The following is a 20586-nucleotide window of genomic DNA, read 5'->3' as shown; positions in this document are numbered from 1 at the left end:
GTCCCGATTTTTCTTTCTAACATGCCTAAGGCAAAGGGGACCTGCGGTCAGCTGCCTCGGACAAGAGCGCAAAATACTGCACGGGAATTGGGAATCGGTTTGCCTTCTCCCTCCCAAGCCACCCCCTGAGACTTTGGTACCATATATACTGCTTGGGACATCAAAGCTTGAGGCAATCTTCGCTTTTCATTTGAATCAGTCTGGAGCACGGGAGACCTTTTCATCATCTGAAGAACTCGAGGGTCTAACAGGGAATCCTTGGGCTAAACCCATCCTTGAGACACACTGGGGCTACCAGCCTTTGTAGGAGAATCATCATCATCATCATACAAAGGCTGGTAGCCCCATGTGGGACTGGGCTACATTAACAACTACTTAGCCTAAAGGCGTGGCTTAGCGGATAGGGCCCGGGCCTGGGAGTTGGAAGAACCTGGGTTCTAATCGCGGCTCTGCCACTTGTCTGCTGGGTGACCTTGGGCAAGTCACTTCACTTCCCTGGGCCTCGGTGACCTCACCTGGAAAATGGGGATTAGGACTGGGAGCCCATGTGGGACAGGGACTGCGTCCAACCTGACTGACTTGTAACTACCTCAGTGCTTAGAACAGGGCCTGACACATGATAAGCTCTTAACAAATACCATAAAAGAAAGAAATAAAAAAAAAAACAAAGGCCTCTCCAATCCTGGTCCAATTAGCAATTCTCCCACCTAAGGGGCCTGCCCTGGTCTAGGACAATGAACTTTAACCTGCTAATGAATTCATTCAGTAGTATTTACTGAGCGCTAATGAATCTGACTTTACTTACCTGGAGGGTTGGGACCAACCCAGTTGCTGCCACATTCTCTGTCTGTGTTCTTCTCCATCTAGTCAGAAAACAGAACACAGTCACTCATTCAATCGTATTTAGGGAGCGCTTCCTATGTGCAGAGCACTGTACTAAGGGCTTGGGAGAGCACAGTGTGACAATCATACAGATACAATCCCTGCCCACAACGAGCTTACAGCCTAGAGGGGGGAGACAGATATTAATATAAATTAATTAATTACAAAAATAAATAACCTAAATAAAGCCAAAAGCAGGCCTCCAGTCAAGCATAGGGTTTAACCGATTAATCCTGAACAACATTTTGATTTGGTCAGGTTGAGAAGGCCTGGAGCCGTTGCTCTGTGTATTTTTCTAGCCTGCGGCCACTTTAGAAATCTGGGATTAGGTTTCAACCTTCACATGGATAAACTTTCTTTTTTAAATGGCATTTGTTAAGCGCTGACTGTGTACCTGGCATTGTAAGAGCTCAAAAACTTACCTTCGGAAATCCCCGAATGACTCCCTGCTTTCCCTCCGTCCGCTCCGTTTCCTTTCCCTGCTTTTCTGTTCTTCGTTTCACCCGTTCCAGATTCTTTAATATTCGTCTCCCTTCAATGACAAACGGTTGTCAGATAAATACTTGATTTACCCCTCGTTCCCCTAGAGAAATGGTCCGGTTGGGGTTTGTCCAAAATAGAGTAATAGTGGATCCTCTAGACTGGAAGCTCCTTATAAGCAGGGAACACTTTAGAACAGTGCTTTGCACATAGTAAGCGCTTAATAAATGCCATTATTATTATTATTATAACACTTCTATCAACTCTGTCGTACTCATCATCATCATCATCAATCGTATTTATTGAGCGCTTACTATGTGCAGAGCACTGTACTAAGCGCTTGGGAAGTACAAATTGGCAACATATAGAGACAGTCCCTACCCAACAGTGGGCTCACAGTCTAAAAGGGGGAGACAGAGAACAAAACCAAACACACTAACAAAATAAAATAAATAGACTGGACTCTCCTTGGGGCTCAGTACACCATAAAAACCACCGATGGATATCTGTTCCTTCCGATTCCTTGAAGCGGTTCATTTCTCTCTGGCCCTATCTGAAGCTATGCCCTGAAGTCTATTTGCAGCCAAGAATTCAATTGAAGAATCGGATGGGAATAAACCTCTGTGCATTTTACCGCTGGGCTCGGTTCTGTAATTCACACCGCGAATAAAGGATGGCAATGAACAGGTAGCCCTCAATCCCGTGAGGGTGCTTCACGTCCACCCGTCTCCGTAAAGAGCGTCGACGGTCTGACCCGGTTGCGTGTCTTAGCCGAGTGTTTTGGCACACGGTGAGTTTTAACCACCATCCCCGGTGATAAGAAAAACTGCCCGGTAAAAGGCGGAAACCACAAAGTGCGTAGACGCGAATCAGAGAAAAACCTCTGATTTCCGCTAAGGCTCCAGGCTGGAAGGCAGACGCGTTTCTGTGCCCCGGCGCCGTGAGATTAAATTTGCTTTCTGCCCCGAGAAGAGTTCCCGAAGCTCGGACTGACCCGTCCTCCCCGGAACGCAGCCTTACTGTTATCAGACTTGGGTCTGATCCCCCTGAAAATCAAAGCGGGCCCGCTCTCTCCCCCGCGTAGTGAGGCGGGGGCCCATCCTTGGACCGAGTAGACTAATGACCTTGCGGAGCAATCTCGGGGATCTTGGCGGCTCTCTTCGCTCTTAGCGGTTGGTCCCAGCCACCCTTCTAAGTCATCGTCAAGGGTAGAGTGAGCTCTGGCCAAAGACATTGAAAAAAACATCAGACCATTTTGCTACATTCTGGTACGTGTTCCTCCCGTCTCTGCCCTGCTGTTTGCCCTTGGATCGGTCCCCTCTGGGCACTTGGTGGTCACCCCCAACCCCAAAGCACTCAATGTTGGGCAGGGACTGTCTCTATATGTTGCCAATTTGTACTTCCCAAGCGCTTAGTACAGTGCTCTGCACACAGTAAGCACTCAATAAATACGATTGATGATGATGATGTACACGTCCGCCTCCCCCTCTGATAATAATAATGACGACGATGGCATTTGCTAAGCGCTTACTAGGTGCCAACCGTTGTTCTAAGCGCTGGGGTAGACACAAGGTAATCAGGTTGTAGTCCCTGGTGTTTATCAAGAGTTTACTGTGTGCCTGATAATAATAATGACTACGATGGTATTTGTTAAGTGCTTACTAGGTGCCAACCATTGTTCTAAGCGCTGGGGTAAACACAAGGTAATCAGGTTGTAGTCCCTGGTGTTTATCAAGAGCTTACTGTGTGCCGAGCACTGTACTAAGCGCTTGGGAGAATCCAACAGAACAAGAGTCAGTAGATACACTTCCCGCCCATGAGGAGCTGACGCAAATGATGGCTTGTGGGGGTCTCCCCCATGAGCGTGCCACCCACCCCTCCGGGGCCAGACTGTCTTAGACGGCCACCTCCCTGCCAGGGGGCTCAGCAGCAGGTGGGCAAGTCGCTTCACTTCTCTGGGCCTCAGTGACCTCATCTGGAAAATGGGGCTTGAGACTGTGAGCCCCATGTGGGACAGGGTTTGTGTCCAACCCAATTTACTTGTATCCACCCCAGCGCTTAGTACAGTGCCTGGCACATGTAATAAATGCCCTAATTATCACTATCATTGGGGGATCATTCCCCACACCACGCACAACCCTGCCCACGGGACTGGGGAAAAGGACCCTTCTTTTCCGGTGGAAAAGAAGGCAGTTTTGCCCAGGGCAGTTTTGTCATCTACAGCTCTCAGTGCTTCTTTGGAAGGAAAGGAAAAGGTTTCTTTTAATGGCTGCGCCCTTCTGCTCATGGGAATTCGGCTGGGACTTGCTGTAGACCTGTTGGTTTGAAGGGGTCTAACAAGCTCTCAGAGTCCAAACCAGTTTGGAGGGATTAAATGTGTTCTCTCAGGTCACTGGGGTCCAAAAAAATCCCCCTCGCCTGTTTGGTTGCTTCCCAGACTTCCCAACCTAATTATCTTCTAACTACCCTGGTGCTTAGACCATTGCCTGGCACATAGGAAGCACTCAACAAGTACCATTAAAGACAAAAGGAAATTAAAATTTAGCCTAAATTACGAAGATACTTGCCATCGCAATCCTTTTTTAAGGCTACAGACCCTTAGACCAATTCCTGGTCACCCAGTACTTCGCTATTTCAAGTTCCATGGGAAAATCCAGCCCAGCATGCTATACTATGCCACGAGAACACACTCCACGTCGTCTGGTGCCAATGTTTTGAGAACTTTATATATGTCTATTATACGTGCCTGGCACGTAGTAAGTGTTTAACAAATACCACGATCATTACTATTAATATTACCTTTCTGTCTCTTCTGCCGTGTCCGGGGCTTCCTTTGTCCAGAAGTCGCTGGCATCCTTCCCCTTGGCCTCGATTTCTTTATCTTCCAAACGGTTCTGTTCTGCAGCTAATTCACAAGGCAATTTCATGAATAAAACATGATAAAACGGCCATACGATCCGTTGGAAGATATGAACCCGGTCGATCTGCCCTGCTTCACTCCATGCACGGGAATCTCTCCTTTAGGTCAAAGAAAGAAGAGGCCTTACTCTGAGGGAATGTGGGGAATCTCTGAAGGTGTGCGGCCTGTAATACGAACCGGGAGATCGAGGCAACCAAAAATAGACACAGTCCCTGCCCACAGAGAGCTTATAGTCTAGAGGCGGGGAAGGACGTTAATGTAACAGGCCTGGGGAATGGAATATCCCTCTTTTCCCTGGTGGGTTCTCAGTCCTTTAGTGTCAGAGTGGGGCTGGTTCTGGCCCACAACTTCACAAGGACTCCAGTGGGAGACAGGAAGGGGGCCGGCTGCCAGGATGATCCCGGGACAGGCGTTCTGGAGCTTCCTCAGAATCCTTCCTCTAGGCTCAACACGCGTCCGCTCGTTCCGCTCTCTCCCAAGCACCGAGTACAGTGCTCCACACATCCCAAGTGCTCAATAAATACCATCGATCGATCGATCCTTCACTGAAAGAGCACCCTCGGGTACTACCCCTTGGCCGGCTCTTCCCTAGCCGCGATCTCCCGCAGGATCTGCACTCTGAGTTTCCGACAGATTAAAGTGTTAGCGCCTGGACGCTTTTCTGGGGCCTATTTTCAGAAACGATCCACCCAAACCGAAGAAGCACCACCGTGGGCGCTTTACGTAAGCCCTGGGCTTACGTAGAGTCCAGGTTGGTAAAATCGGGACTCAGACCGTCATCCCCATGTGGGATGTGGACTGTGTCCGACCTGATTAGCTTGGCCTCCCCCATCTTTTAGAATAATAATAATTGGCATTTGTTAAGCGCTAGCTATGTGCAAAGCACTGTTCTAAGCGCTGGGGAGGATACAGGCTGATCAGGTTATCCCACGGGGGGCTCACAGTCTTAATCCCCATTTTACAGATGAGGGAACTGAGGCCCAGAGAAGTGACGTGACTTGCCCAAAGTCACACAGCTGACATGCGGCGGAGCCGGGATCCGAACCCACGACCTCTGACTCCAAAGCCCGGGCTCTTGCCACTGAGCCACGCTGCTTCTCTAGAATCAATCAATCAATCAATTGTATTTATTGAGCGCTTACTATGTGCAGAGCACTGTACTAAGCGCTTGGGAAGTACAAATTGGCAACACATAGAGACAGTCCCTACCCAACAGTGGGCTCACAGTCTAAAAGGGGGAGACAGAGAACAGAACCAAACATACCAACAAAATAAAATAAATAGGATAGAAATGTACAAGTAAAATAAATAAATAAATAGAGTAATAAATATGTACAGTGTACATATTTATCTAGAACAGTGTATGACACACAGTAAGAGCTTAACAGATATCATCGTTATCAATAAGGTAGTTCTCAAAACACCTCTCGCCTTGATGCTTTTTTTTCATACGTAAAAGTTGCATTATGACTGTTCTGGGGCCTCGTCTTTGCCCGTGCGGCAGTTTTTTAATTGTAGCTGTTTAGTCGCCTGTTTCACTTGTCCTCACGGAGGAAAAGGGCAGACTCCACCTCCGGTTAACAAAGCCCAATCCCAACCATCTCGGCTTAGCTGCCCTTACCGATTTCATCCAGTAGTTCCTGGGACGGGGGCGGCAGTTCATCAAAATAATGGCCCGCGGAGGCATCCGTTTCTTCTTTAAAAGAAAAAGAAAGCGACAAACCAGACGATTACTAATTTAAGGAAGTTGTGTGAGACCTAAGAATCGCAACGAACTTATCCACCCTAGGGCTCAATTCTTCCGAGTCATCAGGCTTCTCCGGTTCCCACTCTGAGGCTGTCCTCGCCAAGCCCAATAGACGAACTAAGGCGCTTAGATCATCATCAATCGTATTTATTGAGCGCTTACTATGTGCACAGCACTGTACTAAGCGCTTGGGAAGTACAAATTGGCAACACATAGAGACGGTCCCTACCCAGCAGTGGGCTCACAGTCTAAAAGGGGGAGACAGAGAACAAAACCAAACATACTAACAAAATAAAATAAATAGGATAGATATGTACAAGTAAAATAAATAAATAAATAGAGTAATAAATATGTACAAACATATATACGTATATACAGGTGCTGTGGGGAAGGGAAGGAGGTAAGATGGGGGGGATGGAGAGGGGGACGAGGGGGAGAGGAAGGAAGGGGCTCAGTCTGGGAAGGCCTCCTGGAGGAGGTGAGCTTAGATAAACTAGAAACTCCTATCTACACCCCGTGCTGAAGACAGTGCTTCTTGATGCTATTTGTTAAGCGCTCTTTTATGTGCCAAACACTGTTCTAAGCGCCGGGGTGGGTGTGAGTGAATCAGGTTGGACACAGCCCCCGTCCCGCGTGTGGCTCAGTCTAACCGGAGGGGAAATGGCAGCGAATCCATTTTCCAGCTGAAGAAACTGAGGCCCAGAGAAGTTAAGTGACTTGCCCAAGGTCTCACCCAGCAGGCAGGTGACGGAGCCGAGACTGGAACCCGGGTCCTCGGGCTTCCGGGCCCGTGCTCCTTCCACCGGGCCATGCTGCTTCTCGCATAGTCAGCCCTCGTCAATCAATCAATCAATCAATCAATCGTACTTATTGAGCGCTTACTGTATGCAGAGCACTGTACTAAGCCCTTGGGAAGTACAAATTGGCAACATCTAGAGACAGTCCCTGCCCAACAGTGGGCTCCCAGTCTAAAAGGGGGAGACAGAGAACAAAACCAAACATACTAACAAAATAAAATAAATAGAATAGATAGGTACAAATAAATTAAATAAATAAATAGAGTAAAAAAATATTTACAAACATATATACATATATACAGGTGCTGTGGGGAAGGGGGCTTCTTCCCTCCCCGCTCGGCTCCCAAATTTCTCCGTTTTCTTCATCTCCCTGCCCTTAGCCGGACGGAAAGATGGGCTGCCTGAAGCAACAAAGGGCACTTCTGAGGTTTTCCAAATATACTTCTTCAGACCACCCGACTGGCCACCAGGAAAGAGAAACAGCTCCTGAACAGCTCTTTTTCTCCGGTTCTGAAATTACCTGGGCCGAGCGGGGTGCTGACGCTAGTCGGTGCGTGGCTCGTTCTGGGCGTTTGACAGGTCGCTTCCTTTCCCAAATGATCTCGTTCGTCAGAAATGCTGGATAAATCCTGGATATCTGTAAAAGAGCTGAGGGAAACCAGCGGGGTCATTGGAGGGATACGGCTCAAGACGCTGAAAACCGCGTCATCAGTGGCATCGCTTAAGAACCGGCCCACTTTTTTGGTCATTTTGAAAAGGTCACTAAAAAGATGCCTAAGGGAGAACAAATTCTCTGAGAGGGAATGAATCCCTGACCATCACCGACCGTGTCGGTCAAGAAGAAAACGCTGCAGGTGGTCAGATTCTTATTTTTAGTATTGATAATAATAATAATAATGGTATTTGTTAAGTGCTTACTATGTGCCAAGCACTGCGATAGATACTAGATAATCAGGTCCCACCTAGGGCTCACAGTCTAAACCGGAGGGAGGACGCGTATCAATTCACCCTGGGCAAATGAGGGAACTGAGGCCCGGAGAAGTGAAGTGACTGGCCCAAGGTCACACAGCAGAGACGAGGCAGAGCCGGAACTAGAACCCAGATCCTCTGACTCTCAAGCCCGGGCTCTTTCCACGAGGCCATGCGACTTCACACGTGCCACGTAATGATGGCATTTATTAAGTGCTTACTATGTGCAAAAAGCACTGTTCTAAGCGCTGGGGAGGTTACAAGGTGATCAGGTTGTCCCACGGGGGGCTCACGGTCTTCATCCCCATTTTACAGATGAGGGAACTGAGGCCCAGAGAATCAATCAATCATATTTATTGAGCGCTTACTATGTGCAGAGCACTGTACTAAGCGCTTGGGAAGTACAAATTGGCAACATCTAGAGACAGTCCCTACCCAACATTGGGCTCACAGTCTAAAAGGGGGAGACAGAGGACAAAACCAAACATACTAACAAAATAAAATAAATAGAATAGATATGTACAAGTAAAATAAATAAATAAATGGAGTAATAAATATGTACAAGCATATATACATATATACAGGTGCTGTGAGGAAGGGAAGGAGGTAAGATGGGGGGGGATGGAGAGGGGGACGAGGGGGAGAGGAAGGAAGGAAGAGAAGTGAAGTGACTTGCCCAAAGTCACACAGCTGACAATCAGTGGAGCCTGGATTTGAACCCATGACCTCTGACTCCAAAGCCCGGGCTCTTTTCCACTGAGCCACGCTGCTTCCCATGTGTATTTGCATAAAAGTATATCTACTGATTCTGTTGCGCTGTGCTCTCCCAAGGGCTTTGTAAGAGCGCTCTGCACAACGTAAGCGCTAAATAAATACCATTAATGATGGCGGTGATGGAAAAGCATTAATTATCTGCACTTGATGATGGACTTTGCTACTCATCCAGGGGTCTAGTGCAGAGCTCTGCATTCTGGCGACCACTGAAATAGAGTATTTATTACTCTATTTATTTATTTATTTATTTATCTTGTACATATCTATTCTATTTATTTTATTTTGTTGGTATGTTTGGGTTTTTTCCTCTGTCTCCCCCTTTTAGACTGTGAGCCCACTGTTGGGTAGGGACTGTCTCTATATGTTGCCAATTTGTACTTCCCAAGCGCTTAGTAAAGTGCTCTGCACACAGTAAGCGCTCAATAAATACGATTGATGATGATGATGATGATGATGACGTTTACATACAAACAGCTTTCGAGCCTCAAGTCTGTCAGATCAGACTTTGTTCAGTACATCTAGAGCAGACTGGAAGAAGCCCGAGCCTGTGAGTCAGAGGACCTGGGTTCTAATCCCGCGCTGAGCTTTCCACTGGGCCACGCTGCTTCTCTAACGCCTGTTTTGCTGTCTGTCTCCCCCCTCATAGACTGTGAACCCGCTGTGGGCAGGAAGGGTCTCTCTTTGTTGCTGAATTGTCCTTCCCAAGCGCTTAGTACAGTGCTCTGCACACAGTAGGCGCTCAATAAATACGATTGAATGAATGAATGATGCCTGTTACATGTTTTGCTGTCTCCCCCCTCCTAGACTGTGAGCCCGCTGTGGGCAGGGAGGGTCTCTCTTTGTTGCTGAATTGTCCTTCCCAAGCGCTTAGTACAGTGCTCTGCACACAGTAGGCGCTCAATAAATACGATTGAATGAATGAATGATGCCTGTTACATGTTTTGCTGTCTCCCCCCTCCTAGACTGTGAGCCCGCTGTGGGCAGGGAGGGTCTCTGCTTGTTGCTGAACTGTCCTTCCCAAGCGCTTAGTACAGTGCTCTGTGCACCGTAAGCGCTCAATAAATACGATTGAATGAATGAATGATGCCTGTTACATGTTTTGCTGTCTGTCTCTCCCCTTCTAGACTGTGAGCCCGTTGTGGGCAGGGAAGGTCTCTCCTTGTTGCTGAATTGTCCTTCCCAAGCGCTTAGTACAGTGCTCTGCACACAGTAAGCGCTCAATAAATACGATTGAATGAATAAATCATCATCATCATCATCAATCGTATTTATTGGGCGCTTACTGTGTGCAGAGCACTGCACTAAGCACTTGGGAAGTACAAATTGGCAACATCTAGAGACAGTCCCTACCCAACAGTGGGCTCACAGTCTAAAAGGGGGAGACAAAACCAAACATACTAACAAAATAAAATAAACAGAAATAAATAAATGACTGCTGTGTGACCTTGGGCAAGTCACTTCACTTCTCTGGGCCTCTGTTTCCTCAACTGCAAAATGGGGATTCAATACTTGTTCTCCCTCCAACTTACACTGTGAGCCCGATGTGTGGACAGGGACTGTGTCCTCCCTGATTAATTTAGAAGACTGCTTGGTACACAGTAAGCACTGATCAAATGGAAAAAAATACCAACACACACACACACACACACACACACACACACACACACACACACACACACACAAACATATATGTCCGTAGGAAGCATGTATGTATATGTACGTCTGTATGTACGTATGCATGTACGTATGTACGTACGTATATGTACGTAAGAAGCAGCGTGGCTCAGTGGAAAGAGCCCGGGCTTTGGAGTCAGAGGTCATGGGTTCGAATCCCGCTCCGCCACATGTCTGCTGTGTGACCTTGGGCAAGTCGCTTAACTTCTCTGAGCCTCAGTTCCCTCATCTGTAAAATGGGGATGAAGACTGTGAGCTCCCCGTGGGACAACCTGATCACCTTGTATCCCCCCAGCACTTAGAACAGTGCTTTGCACATAGTAAGCGCTTAATAAATGCCATTATTATTATTATTATTACGTATACACACGTACATGTGTGTGTGTGCATATATAATTTACGTATACTCCATAGCTACAGTGTTTCAGGAGGAAACAACAAAAAAACCTAAATTCTCTGAGCCGAGAAGGCATCACATGCAAAGCTTTTCCAGCAAATCAAGAACTTAAAGCAGATTTTCAACAAAACGGTCTGAGTTTTTACATTTCTTTTTCCTTTTCCTTCCTCTCCTTGGGCGACTCTTCTTTCAACGTCTCCGCAGGTTCAGCTTCGAAACTGCGGAGAGAAAATGTTAGGTGATAAGGTTCATTAGTTCTGCGGGAAAAACTTGGGAACTGAAAAACGTTTTACATTTCAGTAGCCTAAAGCCCAATAATTATAGTCCTTTTATTTCAATATAACCATAACCGTTTTTTCATTCTTAAAAGTTGTTTTCCAAACACGTGACTGTTGAGCCCACATTTGTCGCTGGGAGTCGGAGCCCCTGGGTTCTGAGTCTTGGATCTGTCACATGCCTGCTGTGGGAACTATAGTAAGTCAGATAACTTGCCTCATTTTCCTCCTCTGTAAAATGGACTTTCGACACCCATTTTCCCTCCTACTTACACTGTGCCCGCTCTTCATGCAGCGTATCTAATACAACGGTTAGCGCAAAGTAATTATAATAATAATAATAATGGCATTTATTAAGCGCTTACTATGAGCAAAGCACTGTTCTAAGCGCTGGGAAGGTTACAAGGTGATCAGGTTGTCCCACGTGGACAACCTGACACAGTCTTAATCCCCATTTTACAGACGAGGGAACTGAGGCCCAGAGAAGTGAAGTGACTTGCCCAAATTAACCCGGCAGACAAGTTGGCGGAGCCGGGATTTGAACCCACGGCCTCTGACTCCCAAGCCCGGGCTCTTTCCACTGAGCCACGCTGCTTCCCTCGTGAATCAATCGATCAATCGTATTTATTGAGCGCTTACTGTGTGCAGAGCACTGGACTAAGCGCTTGGGAACTACAAGTTGGCAACATACAGAGACGGTCCCTACCCAACAGTGGGCTCGCAGTCTAAAAATGAATAAATATAAAAATCTATAAATGAATAAATAAATAAATAGGGACCTCCCTCGTGAATAAATTATTTATTATAAATTAAAATTAATATAATTGAAAGAAATTATTTATTCCCTCGTGAATAGTCACTAAACACGACAATGAATGAATGAATAAATAGTCTCTGTATGCGCTGACGGCCCGTACTACCCAAGCGCTTAAAGTACGCGGTGCTCAGTAACGTTTCACTAGATACAGGAGTGAATGAACTAATAATAATAATAATAATGACGGCATTTGTTAAGCGCTTACTATGTGGCAAAGCACTGTTCTAAGCGCTGGGGTAGATACTAGGTAAGCAGGTTGTCCCACGGGGGGCTCCCAGTCTTCATCCCCATTTTCCAGATGAGGGAACTGAGGTCCAGAGAAGGGAAGCGACTTGCCCAAAGTCACCCAGCCGACAAGTTGGCGGAGCCGGGATTTGAACCCACGGCCTCTGACTCCCAAGCCCGGGCTCTTTCCACTGAGCCACGCTGCTTCCCTCGTGAATCAATCCATCAATCGTATTTATTGAGCGCTTACTGTGTGCAGAGCACTGGACTAAGCGCTTGGGAAGTACAAGTTGGCAACATACAGAGACGGTCCCTACCCAACAGTGGGCTCGCAGTCTAAATATGAATAAATATAAAAGTCTATAAATGAATAAGTGAATAAATAGAAGCAGCTTTGTAGAAGCAGCTACAGCGTCAGAGGGCATGGGTTCAAATCCCGGCTCCGCCGACTGTCAGCTGTGTGACTTTGGGCAAGTCACTTCACTGCTCTGGGCCTCAGTTGCCTCATCTGTAAAATGGGGATTAAAACTGTGAGCCCCCCCCCGCCCCGTGGGACAACCTGATCACCTTGTAACCTCCCCAGCGCTTAGAACAGTGCTTTGCACGTAGTAGGCGCTTAACAAATACCATCATCATCATCACCAAATAGGGACCTCCCTCGTGAATAAATTACTTATAATTTAAAATTAATATAATTGAAAGGAATTATTTATTCCCTCGTGAATACATAGTCACTAAACACGACTTAATGAATGAATGAATAAATAGGGACCGTCTCTGTATGGGACAACCTGATCACCTTGTAACCTCCCCAGCGCTTAGAACAGTGCTTTGCACGTAGTAGGCGCTTAACAAATACCATCATCATCATCACCAAATAGGGACCTCCCTCGTGAATAAATTACTTATAATTTAAAGTTAATATAATTGAAAGGAATTATTTACTCCCTCGTGAATAAATAGTCACTAAACACGACTTAATGAATGAATGAATAAATAGGGACCGTCTCTGTATGGGACAACCTGATCACCTTGTAACCTCCCCAGCGCTTAGAACAGTGCTTTGCACGTTGTAGGCGCTTAACAAATACCATCATCATCATCACCAAATAGGGACCTCCCTCGTGAATAAATTACTTATAATTTAAAATTAATATAATTGAAAGGAATTATTTATTCCCTCGTGAATAAATAGTCACTAAACACGACTTAATGAATGAATAAATAGGGACCGTCTCTGTATGCGCTGACGGCCCGTACTTCCCAAGCGCTTAGAGCACGCCGCGCTCAGTAACGGCTCGCTAGATACGCGACTGAATCAACTAATAATAATGATAACGACGACATTTGTTAAGCGCTTACTATGTGCAAGGCACGGTTCTAAGCACAAAAGAGGCTACAGGGTGATTACGTTGTAAGCGCTTACTATGTGCAAAGCACTATTCTAAGCACAAAAAAGACTACAAGGTGATAAATTGCCCCACGGTAGGCTTACTGTTGCACGACATCACTACCATTAAGAAACTAATAACCGGTTTCTCAAAAGTATAAGCCCGCTGTTGGTTAAGAACCGTCACTACACATTACAGACTTGCACTACTCAAGCACTTACAACATTGCACCGCACATAATAAACACTCCACAAACACTATTGATTAGTGATAACAAAGCCCTTAATGACTTGCAGCACTTCGATATTTAGCATTAGCCCCGCGAATAAACGCGTAAGCCGCCATTTACTATTACTACTTCTCAGACAGAAACCACTCAGTATGTGTTCTCTCCCTCCAACCTTTACCGAAGAAAAGGCGGAACGGTCATCAATGGCAAGCGGCAGCTGTTCAAAACAGCACCGCAAGCCGGCTTCGCGCTCAAGAGAGAACACTCCAACTCCTCCTCGTGGTTTCAGTCTCTTTACACTTTCGATCTCACTTCTCTAGTTACATACTATAGAAATGATCCCTGAAAGTATAGTCTTAATCTAAACTCCCTCCGCGGGCCCCTCCAGCCTCGGGCCCGCCCGCTTTCAGCTCACGGTGACCGCCCTGGCACAGCCCGGCCCCCTCGGCCCCCTCACCCCCTTGGAGGGGCGGCGTGGGCGGCACCGTCCAAACAGTAGCTGCGGCCGTCTACGACGGGCTGGCGCGGCTGGGAACGGTTTCCGCGGAGGATTTCCCGGGAGCGGGCTTCCTCATTAGCATACGGCTCACCCGGCAGCCAATGGGAGGCCGCCGCCCCTCCCGCTTGGCCGCGCCCCCTGCCGGTGGGTCGGTCGTTGGGCACCCACCCGACGCGGGCGCCACACACCGGCCGTCATTCATTCATTCATTCATTCAATCGTATTTATTGAGCGCTTACTGTGTGCAGAGCACTGTACTAAGCGCTTGGGCAGTCCAATGAGGAGCAGGCTTCCTCATTAGCATACGGCTCTCCCGGCAGCCAATGGGAGGCCGCCCGTCCCGTCCCGTCCCAGGCCGGGGATCCCCAAGTCCCTCAGTCAGTCGCATTTATTGAGCGCTTCCTGTCTGCAGACCACTGTACTAAACGCCTAGCAGGGTACTATACAACAATAGAACATTCCCTGCCCAGCTCGCACAGACACAGACTTTAACGTAAATAAATAAAATTAGATATGTATAGTATGTTACTTAAAAGAAGCAACATGGTGTAGTGCTTTGAGAAGCAGCGTGGCTCAGTGGAAAAGAGCCCGGCCTTTGGAGTCAGAGGTCATGGGTTCAAATCCCGGCTCCGCCAATTGTCCGCTGTGTGACTTTGGGCAAGTCACTTCACTTCTCTGGGCCTCAGTTCCCTCATCTGGAAAATGGGGATGAAGACTGTGAGCCCCCCGGGGGACAACCTGATCACCTTGTAACCTCCCCAGCGCTTAGAACAGTGCTTTGCACATAGTAAGCGCTTACAAATGCCATTATTATTATTATTTGAGCCCAGGCCTGGGTGTTAGAAGGTTGTGGGTTCTAATCCCGGCTCCGCCAATTGTCCGCTGTGTGACTTTGGGCAAGTCACTTCACTTCTCTGGGCCTCAGTTCCCTCATCTGGAAAATGGGGATGAAGACTGTGAGCCCCCCGGGGGACAACCTGATCACCTTGTAACCTCCCCAGCGCTTAGAACAGTGCTTTGCACATAGTAAGCGCTTACAAATGCCATTATTATTATTATTTGAGCCCAGGCCTGGGTGCTAGAAGGTCGTGGGTTCTAATCCCGGCCCCGCCACCTGTCTGCTGTGTGATATTGGGCAAGTCACATCACTGCTCTGGGCCTCAGTGACCACATCTGGAAAATGGGGGTTGAGATTGTGAGCCCCGTGTGGGACGGGGACTGTGTCCGACCCGATTTGCCTGTAACCACCCCAACGTTTACTACAGTGTCTGACTCATAGTAGGTGCTTAACAAATACCAGAATTATCATTATTATCATTATTACTGCTAGATATTCATTCAGTCGTATTTACTGAACACTTACAATGTGCAGAGTGCTTGGGAGAGTACAATACAACAGTAAAAAGACACATTCGCTGCCCACGAGCTTATGCTCTGGGGTTGGGGGGAGAGGGATCACCCAAAAGGGGCGTGATACACCGGCTATAACACATAGAAAGACTGGGATAATGAACCACATATAACGGGAGAGAGGCAGTGTGGCCAAATGGATACAGCACCGATAGAGTTCTAACAGCGTTACTGAAGGCCCATCTCCTCCAAGAGGCCTTCCCTGACTGCGCCCTCCTTTCCTCTTCTCCCACTCCCTTCTGTGTCGCCCTGACTTGCTCCCTTTATTCATCTCCCCCTCCCAGCCCCACAGCACTTACATACATATCTGTAATTTTATTTCTTTCTATTGATGTCCGTCTCCCCCTCTGGACTGTAAGCTCGCTGTGGGCTGGGAATGTGTCTGCTATATTGTTCTGCTGTACTCTTCCAAGCATTTAGTACGGTGCCCTGCACTGCCCTGCACACAAGAAGAGCTCAATAAATACAATAAATGTGAGTGGTCCCCATCATCATCATCATCATCAATCGTATTTATTGAGCGCTATCACTGGAGGAGCCATTCTACGAGCCACCTAATTTGTGGCCCCGCCGCGGGGACCCTACTTCATCGTACCTTGTAACGGCTGGGGGCTGGAGTTTAGTGATCCAGTCTGAATTATTTCCAGGGATTCCTCCTGCTACTCTGCATCTCTTCCCACCTAAAAGCAAGATCCATCCATCCATCAGCCAATCAATCAATCATCAATTAATCCATCAATGGCACTGAATGAGCTCTTACTGTGTGCAGAGCACCAGACTAAGTGCTTCGGAGAGTACGTAATAAAAGAGTTGGCAAAGACGTTCCCTGCCCAAGACGGGCTCGTGGTCTAGACGGGGAGTCAGACATTAATATGAATAAATTAACTTTGGATAGGGATATAAGTGCTTTGGGGCAGAGGGAGAGACCTTCCTCTCCCCCTCGTCCCCCTCTCCATCCCCCCATCTCACCTCCCTCCCTTCCCCACAGCACCTGTATATATGTATATATGTTTGTACATATTTTTTTTTACTCTATGTATTTATTTATTTAATTTATTTGTACCTATCTATTCTATTTATTTTATTTTGTTAGTATGTTTGGTTTTGTTCTCTGTCTCCCCCTTTTAGACTGTGAGCCCACTGTTGGGTAGGGACTGTCTCTATATGTCGCCAATTTGTACTTCCCAAGCGCTTAGTACAGTGCTCTGCACATAGTAAGCGCTCAATAAATACGATTGATGATGATGATGATGATGGGGAGTTGAGGGCTCAAGCAGGGAAGGCTTCCTGGAGGAGATGTGATTTCAGCAGGGCTTTGGAGACGAGGAGAGTGGTGGTCTGTTGGATATGAAGGGTGAGGAGCAGGGGAGGGGGGGAACAAGAGGTCGACAGGGAGACAACCCACAGTGAGGCCCAGTGGGTGGCTTGGTCTTAGAGGAGTGAAGTGTGTAGCTGAGCAAGAGCCAATGACTCTATTCTGGGCACAGAGATGCTATTTTCCTTTTAGAGGAAATGTCTCCGCACAGCGTTTATGGCAAGCTATGGTGAGGTCGTCTCTGGGTTGACTACAATGTCATGCTTTGGGAAAGGTCATTTTATTCTGCACGCTAATGCCCACTCAATAAACCATTTATGACAACCAAGACGACGACTCTTCTTTTTAAGTCGTTTACAGTCTAAGCTCATTATGGGCCGGGAACGCGGCTACCAACTCTGCTCTTGCCCAAGCGCTTAGTACGGCACACTACACACAGTAAGCGCTCAATTGACTGGCTGACCCTGAATTCATCATCATCATCATCATCAATCGTATTTATTGAGCGCTTACTGTGTGCAGAGCACTGTACTAAGCGCTTGGGCAAGAGCAGAGTTGGCAACATATAGAGACAGTCCCTACCCAACAGTGGGCTCACAGTCTAAAAGGGGGAGACAGAGAACAAAACCAAACACACTAACAAAATAAAATAAAAATAGAATAGATATGTACAAGTAAAATAAATAAATAAATAGAGTAATAAATAAGTACAAACATATATACATATATACAGGTGCTGTGGGGAAGGGAAGGAGGTAAGATAGGGGGATGGAGAGGGGGACGAGTGGGAGAGGAAGGAAGGGGCTCAGTCTGGGAAGGCCTCCTGGAAGAGGTGAGCTTTGGGGGGTCGCGTAACTAGTTACGAATTATCAGAGGTTTCAGCATCCCCCTAGACTGTCAGCTCACTGTGGGCAGGGGATGGGACTGCCGACTCTGTTGCACTATACTCTCCCAAACGCTTAGTACAATGCTCTACACACAGGAAGCGCTCCATAAATACCACTGGTGAGGCAGAGTGGCAGCTCACGTTGCATTTTTAGAAGACGGATGCGATTTAAGCCAGCCTGCCAGAACTTCCCGTCACGGGTCACATGGCGACGCCAAAAGAAAAGCTACAAAGAGGGAAGACGGAAACCCTCCCAAACGCGACGAGGAAAGGGGCAAGAGTTTGAATCCTACATTTCAGGCCTATCAATTCAGATTCTCTACTTATCAAACCCTACAGCAGCCTGGTCTTTAGACCTCAATCCAAAGGGCCCATTTTGTCCTGGACCATCAGCTTCCCTAGGCCGGGCCCGGAAGCCACCATGGGCCCAAGACCAAGGAAGGTGGGCTAGCTCAGACCTGGGCAGGTAACCAATATTCGCCCTCTGTCAATCAATCGATCGCTATTTCACGAACATCTAGTGAACATCATCATCCAGTGAACATCATCCCCCCCATCTTACCTCATCCCCCCCATCTTACCTCCTTCCCTTCCCCACAACACCTGTATATATGTATATATGGTTGTACATATTTATTACTCTATTTATTTATTTTACTTGTACAGATCTATCCTATTTATTTTATTCTGTTAGTATGTTTGGTTTTGTTCTCTGTCTCTCCCTTTTAGACTGTGAGCCCACTGCTGGGTAGGGACTGTCTCTCTATGTTGCCAATTTGTACTTCCCAAGCACTTAGTACAGTGCTCTGCACATAACAAGCGCTCAATAAATACGATTGATGATGATGATGATGATCTAGTGCTTTCAGAGCACTGAATTTAGCACTTGGGCGAGTCCCGTACAATCGAGTCTGTGGACGCGATCCCTGCCCGCGAGGGGCTGACAGTCCAGAGGGAGGGCAGAGAGGCATCGATGGCTGGGGAGACGAGGGCCCTTGGCAAGTGTGACAACAATGTGACCGCCAAAGTCTTGCTCAACAGACCAGTCCCCCGGGATCCAGGGGAAGCAGAAGCCCCCCAAACACGACCCGCCCCTCCCCATATTTTGTGGGTGCACGGTTTTGCACCGGCAGGCGGGAGTTAGGCCCCGGATGAATTCAGAATCCAAACACCTGGGACTTAGCTAAGGCTGGACCAGGTTGGGCTCCGATTTTTAGCCCGAGCAAAGCTCTGACATTTCTCTTTGGCTCAGTTTCCCCCTCTAAGTGGGGGGAGACTGTGCCGTTTTGAGAAAACGCACTTGGGAGGCTTCCGGCTTCAGAGGCCCGGCCAACATTTCGGCCCAGAATGATTCCAGTTGTACAGAAAAACCACCATCCGCTAGGCCGTACTTTCGTGCCTTCCTCCGCCCCTTGGGTTGCTGGTTCAGCGGAACAGTAACAACGATGTTGGCATTTGTTAAGCGCTTACTATGTGCCAAGCACCGTTCTAAGCGCTGGGGGGGATACAAAGTGATCAGGTTGTCCCATGTGGGGTTCACAGTCTTAATCCCCATTTTACAGATGAGGTAACTGAGGCTCAGAGAAGTTAAGTGACTCGCCCAAGGTCACACGGCCGACATGCGGCGGAGTCGGGATTCAAACCCATGACCTCTGACTCCAAAGCCCGGGCTCCTTCCACTGAGCCACGCTGAACCAAGCCACGGAGTCGATCCAGACGCTCGGCCAAGACCTTACACCCTTCACACCCTTTCTATGGGCTACCCATTCTCTGTCTCCCCCTTTTAGACCGTGAGCCCACTGTTGGGTAGGGACTGTCTCTATATGTTGCCAATTTGTACCTCCCAAGCGCTTAGTACAGTGCTCTGCACATAGTAAGCGCTCAATAAATACGATTGATGATGATGATGATGATGAAAACGGATTTTAAGAGGAGTGAGCTTCATTTCCTGCGCCCCCCGCAAAGAACAAATAATTGCAAAGGTAGCTGACCTGACACTGGGTTACCAGGGTTTTCTTTTCCGATACAGATTTCCCTTGTGATTTCCATATCTTCCTCTTCGCCCTTCCCTTCCTCTTCTTCTCCCTCTTCCTCCTCATCTTCTCTCTCTTCCTCCTCATCGTCTCCCTCTCTTTCTTCTTCAGGGATTGAAGCCTGAGAAAAAAATGAGTGGGTGAAATTACATTTCTCAAAGGAAGTATGAAAGAGGAACTGCTAAAAAGCAGACCCTCCGGAATATCTCAGCTTTTCACGGCACCGGAATTCAATTTTATATTTTATTTAGGAATTGAACCTGTTTCCAAAACGGTACAATAGGGTGTTAATAATGTCTGGAAATCAATCAATCAATCAATTGTATTTATTGAGCGCTTACTGTGTGCAGAGCACTGTACTAAGTGCTTGGGAACTACAAATTGGCAACATATATCTTTCACTGGTCCAAGAAGATGAAATTCTAGACGTTTTACAGTTACAAAATACCCTACTCGGATCACAGTTCCCCAAAGGGATGACCCACTGGTGAAAATTCAACCGCAAAATCATTTCTGGAGAAGTCATTTCTACCTTTAAGAAACATGGGTTACGAAATCGACTGTGAAAATCTAATGAAATGAAAGGAACAAAACTCTTCCTTTTAGGCTCAAAATATCCTTCCCCCTGGAAGTGGCTCTTACCTCTTTTGCTACATTTTCTCGAGTGGTAGAGGGATACAGGTAACTTGGATCGGGAGTTAAAAATTCATCCGACATATCCTCTGAAGAAGCTGAAGAACAAGTCGTTTTGTTGAAATGCTCCTGTGGACAAGAAAATATGAAATAGGATGCTAAGGCTGCATGCCACCAAAATCTCTCAGTTTGTCATTCATTCATTCGATCGATCGTATTCGCTGAGCGCTTAC

The 20586-nt window shown here is 47.3% G+C and overlaps 1 protein-coding gene and 1 non-coding gene across 2 annotated transcripts in view; both read right to left on the bottom strand.

Annotated features, from left to right (window-relative positions):
* TEX14 (testis expressed 14, intercellular bridge forming factor) overlaps positions 1-20586 on the bottom strand; it is a 58126-nt gene that overhangs the window by 269 nt on the left and 37271 nt on the right. Inside the window, exons 18-27 of the mRNA XM_038759743.1 lie at positions 20363-20482; positions 19679-19841; positions 16082-16166; positions 10787-10858; positions 7347-7474; positions 5904-5978; positions 4162-4267; positions 2487-2582; positions 1305-1414; positions 806-863 (exon numbers count right to left, since the gene is read on the bottom strand). Of these exons, the coding sequence (XP_038615671.1) occupies positions 806-863; positions 1305-1414; positions 2487-2582; positions 4162-4267; positions 5904-5978; positions 7347-7474; positions 10787-10858; positions 16082-16166; positions 19679-19841; positions 20363-20482 (1013 nt within the window). The remainder of the gene's footprint in view (positions 1-805; positions 864-1304; positions 1415-2486; positions 2583-4161; positions 4268-5903; positions 5979-7346; positions 7475-10786; positions 10859-16081; positions 16167-19678; positions 19842-20362; positions 20483-20586) is intronic.
* On the bottom strand, positions 13720-13935 carry LOC119939871. Its single transcript, XR_005454827.1, has one exon. It is a non-coding gene; the product is annotated as a small nucleolar RNA U3 (small nucleolar RNA).

The sequence above is a fragment of the Tachyglossus aculeatus genome, chromosome 17 (assembly GCF_015852505.1).
Source record: "Tachyglossus aculeatus isolate mTacAcu1 chromosome 17, mTacAcu1.pri, whole genome shotgun sequence".
NCBI lineage: Eukaryota > Metazoa > Chordata > Mammalia > Monotremata > Tachyglossidae > Tachyglossus > Tachyglossus aculeatus.
This window is presented reverse-complemented; position numbering and strand designations above follow the sequence as displayed.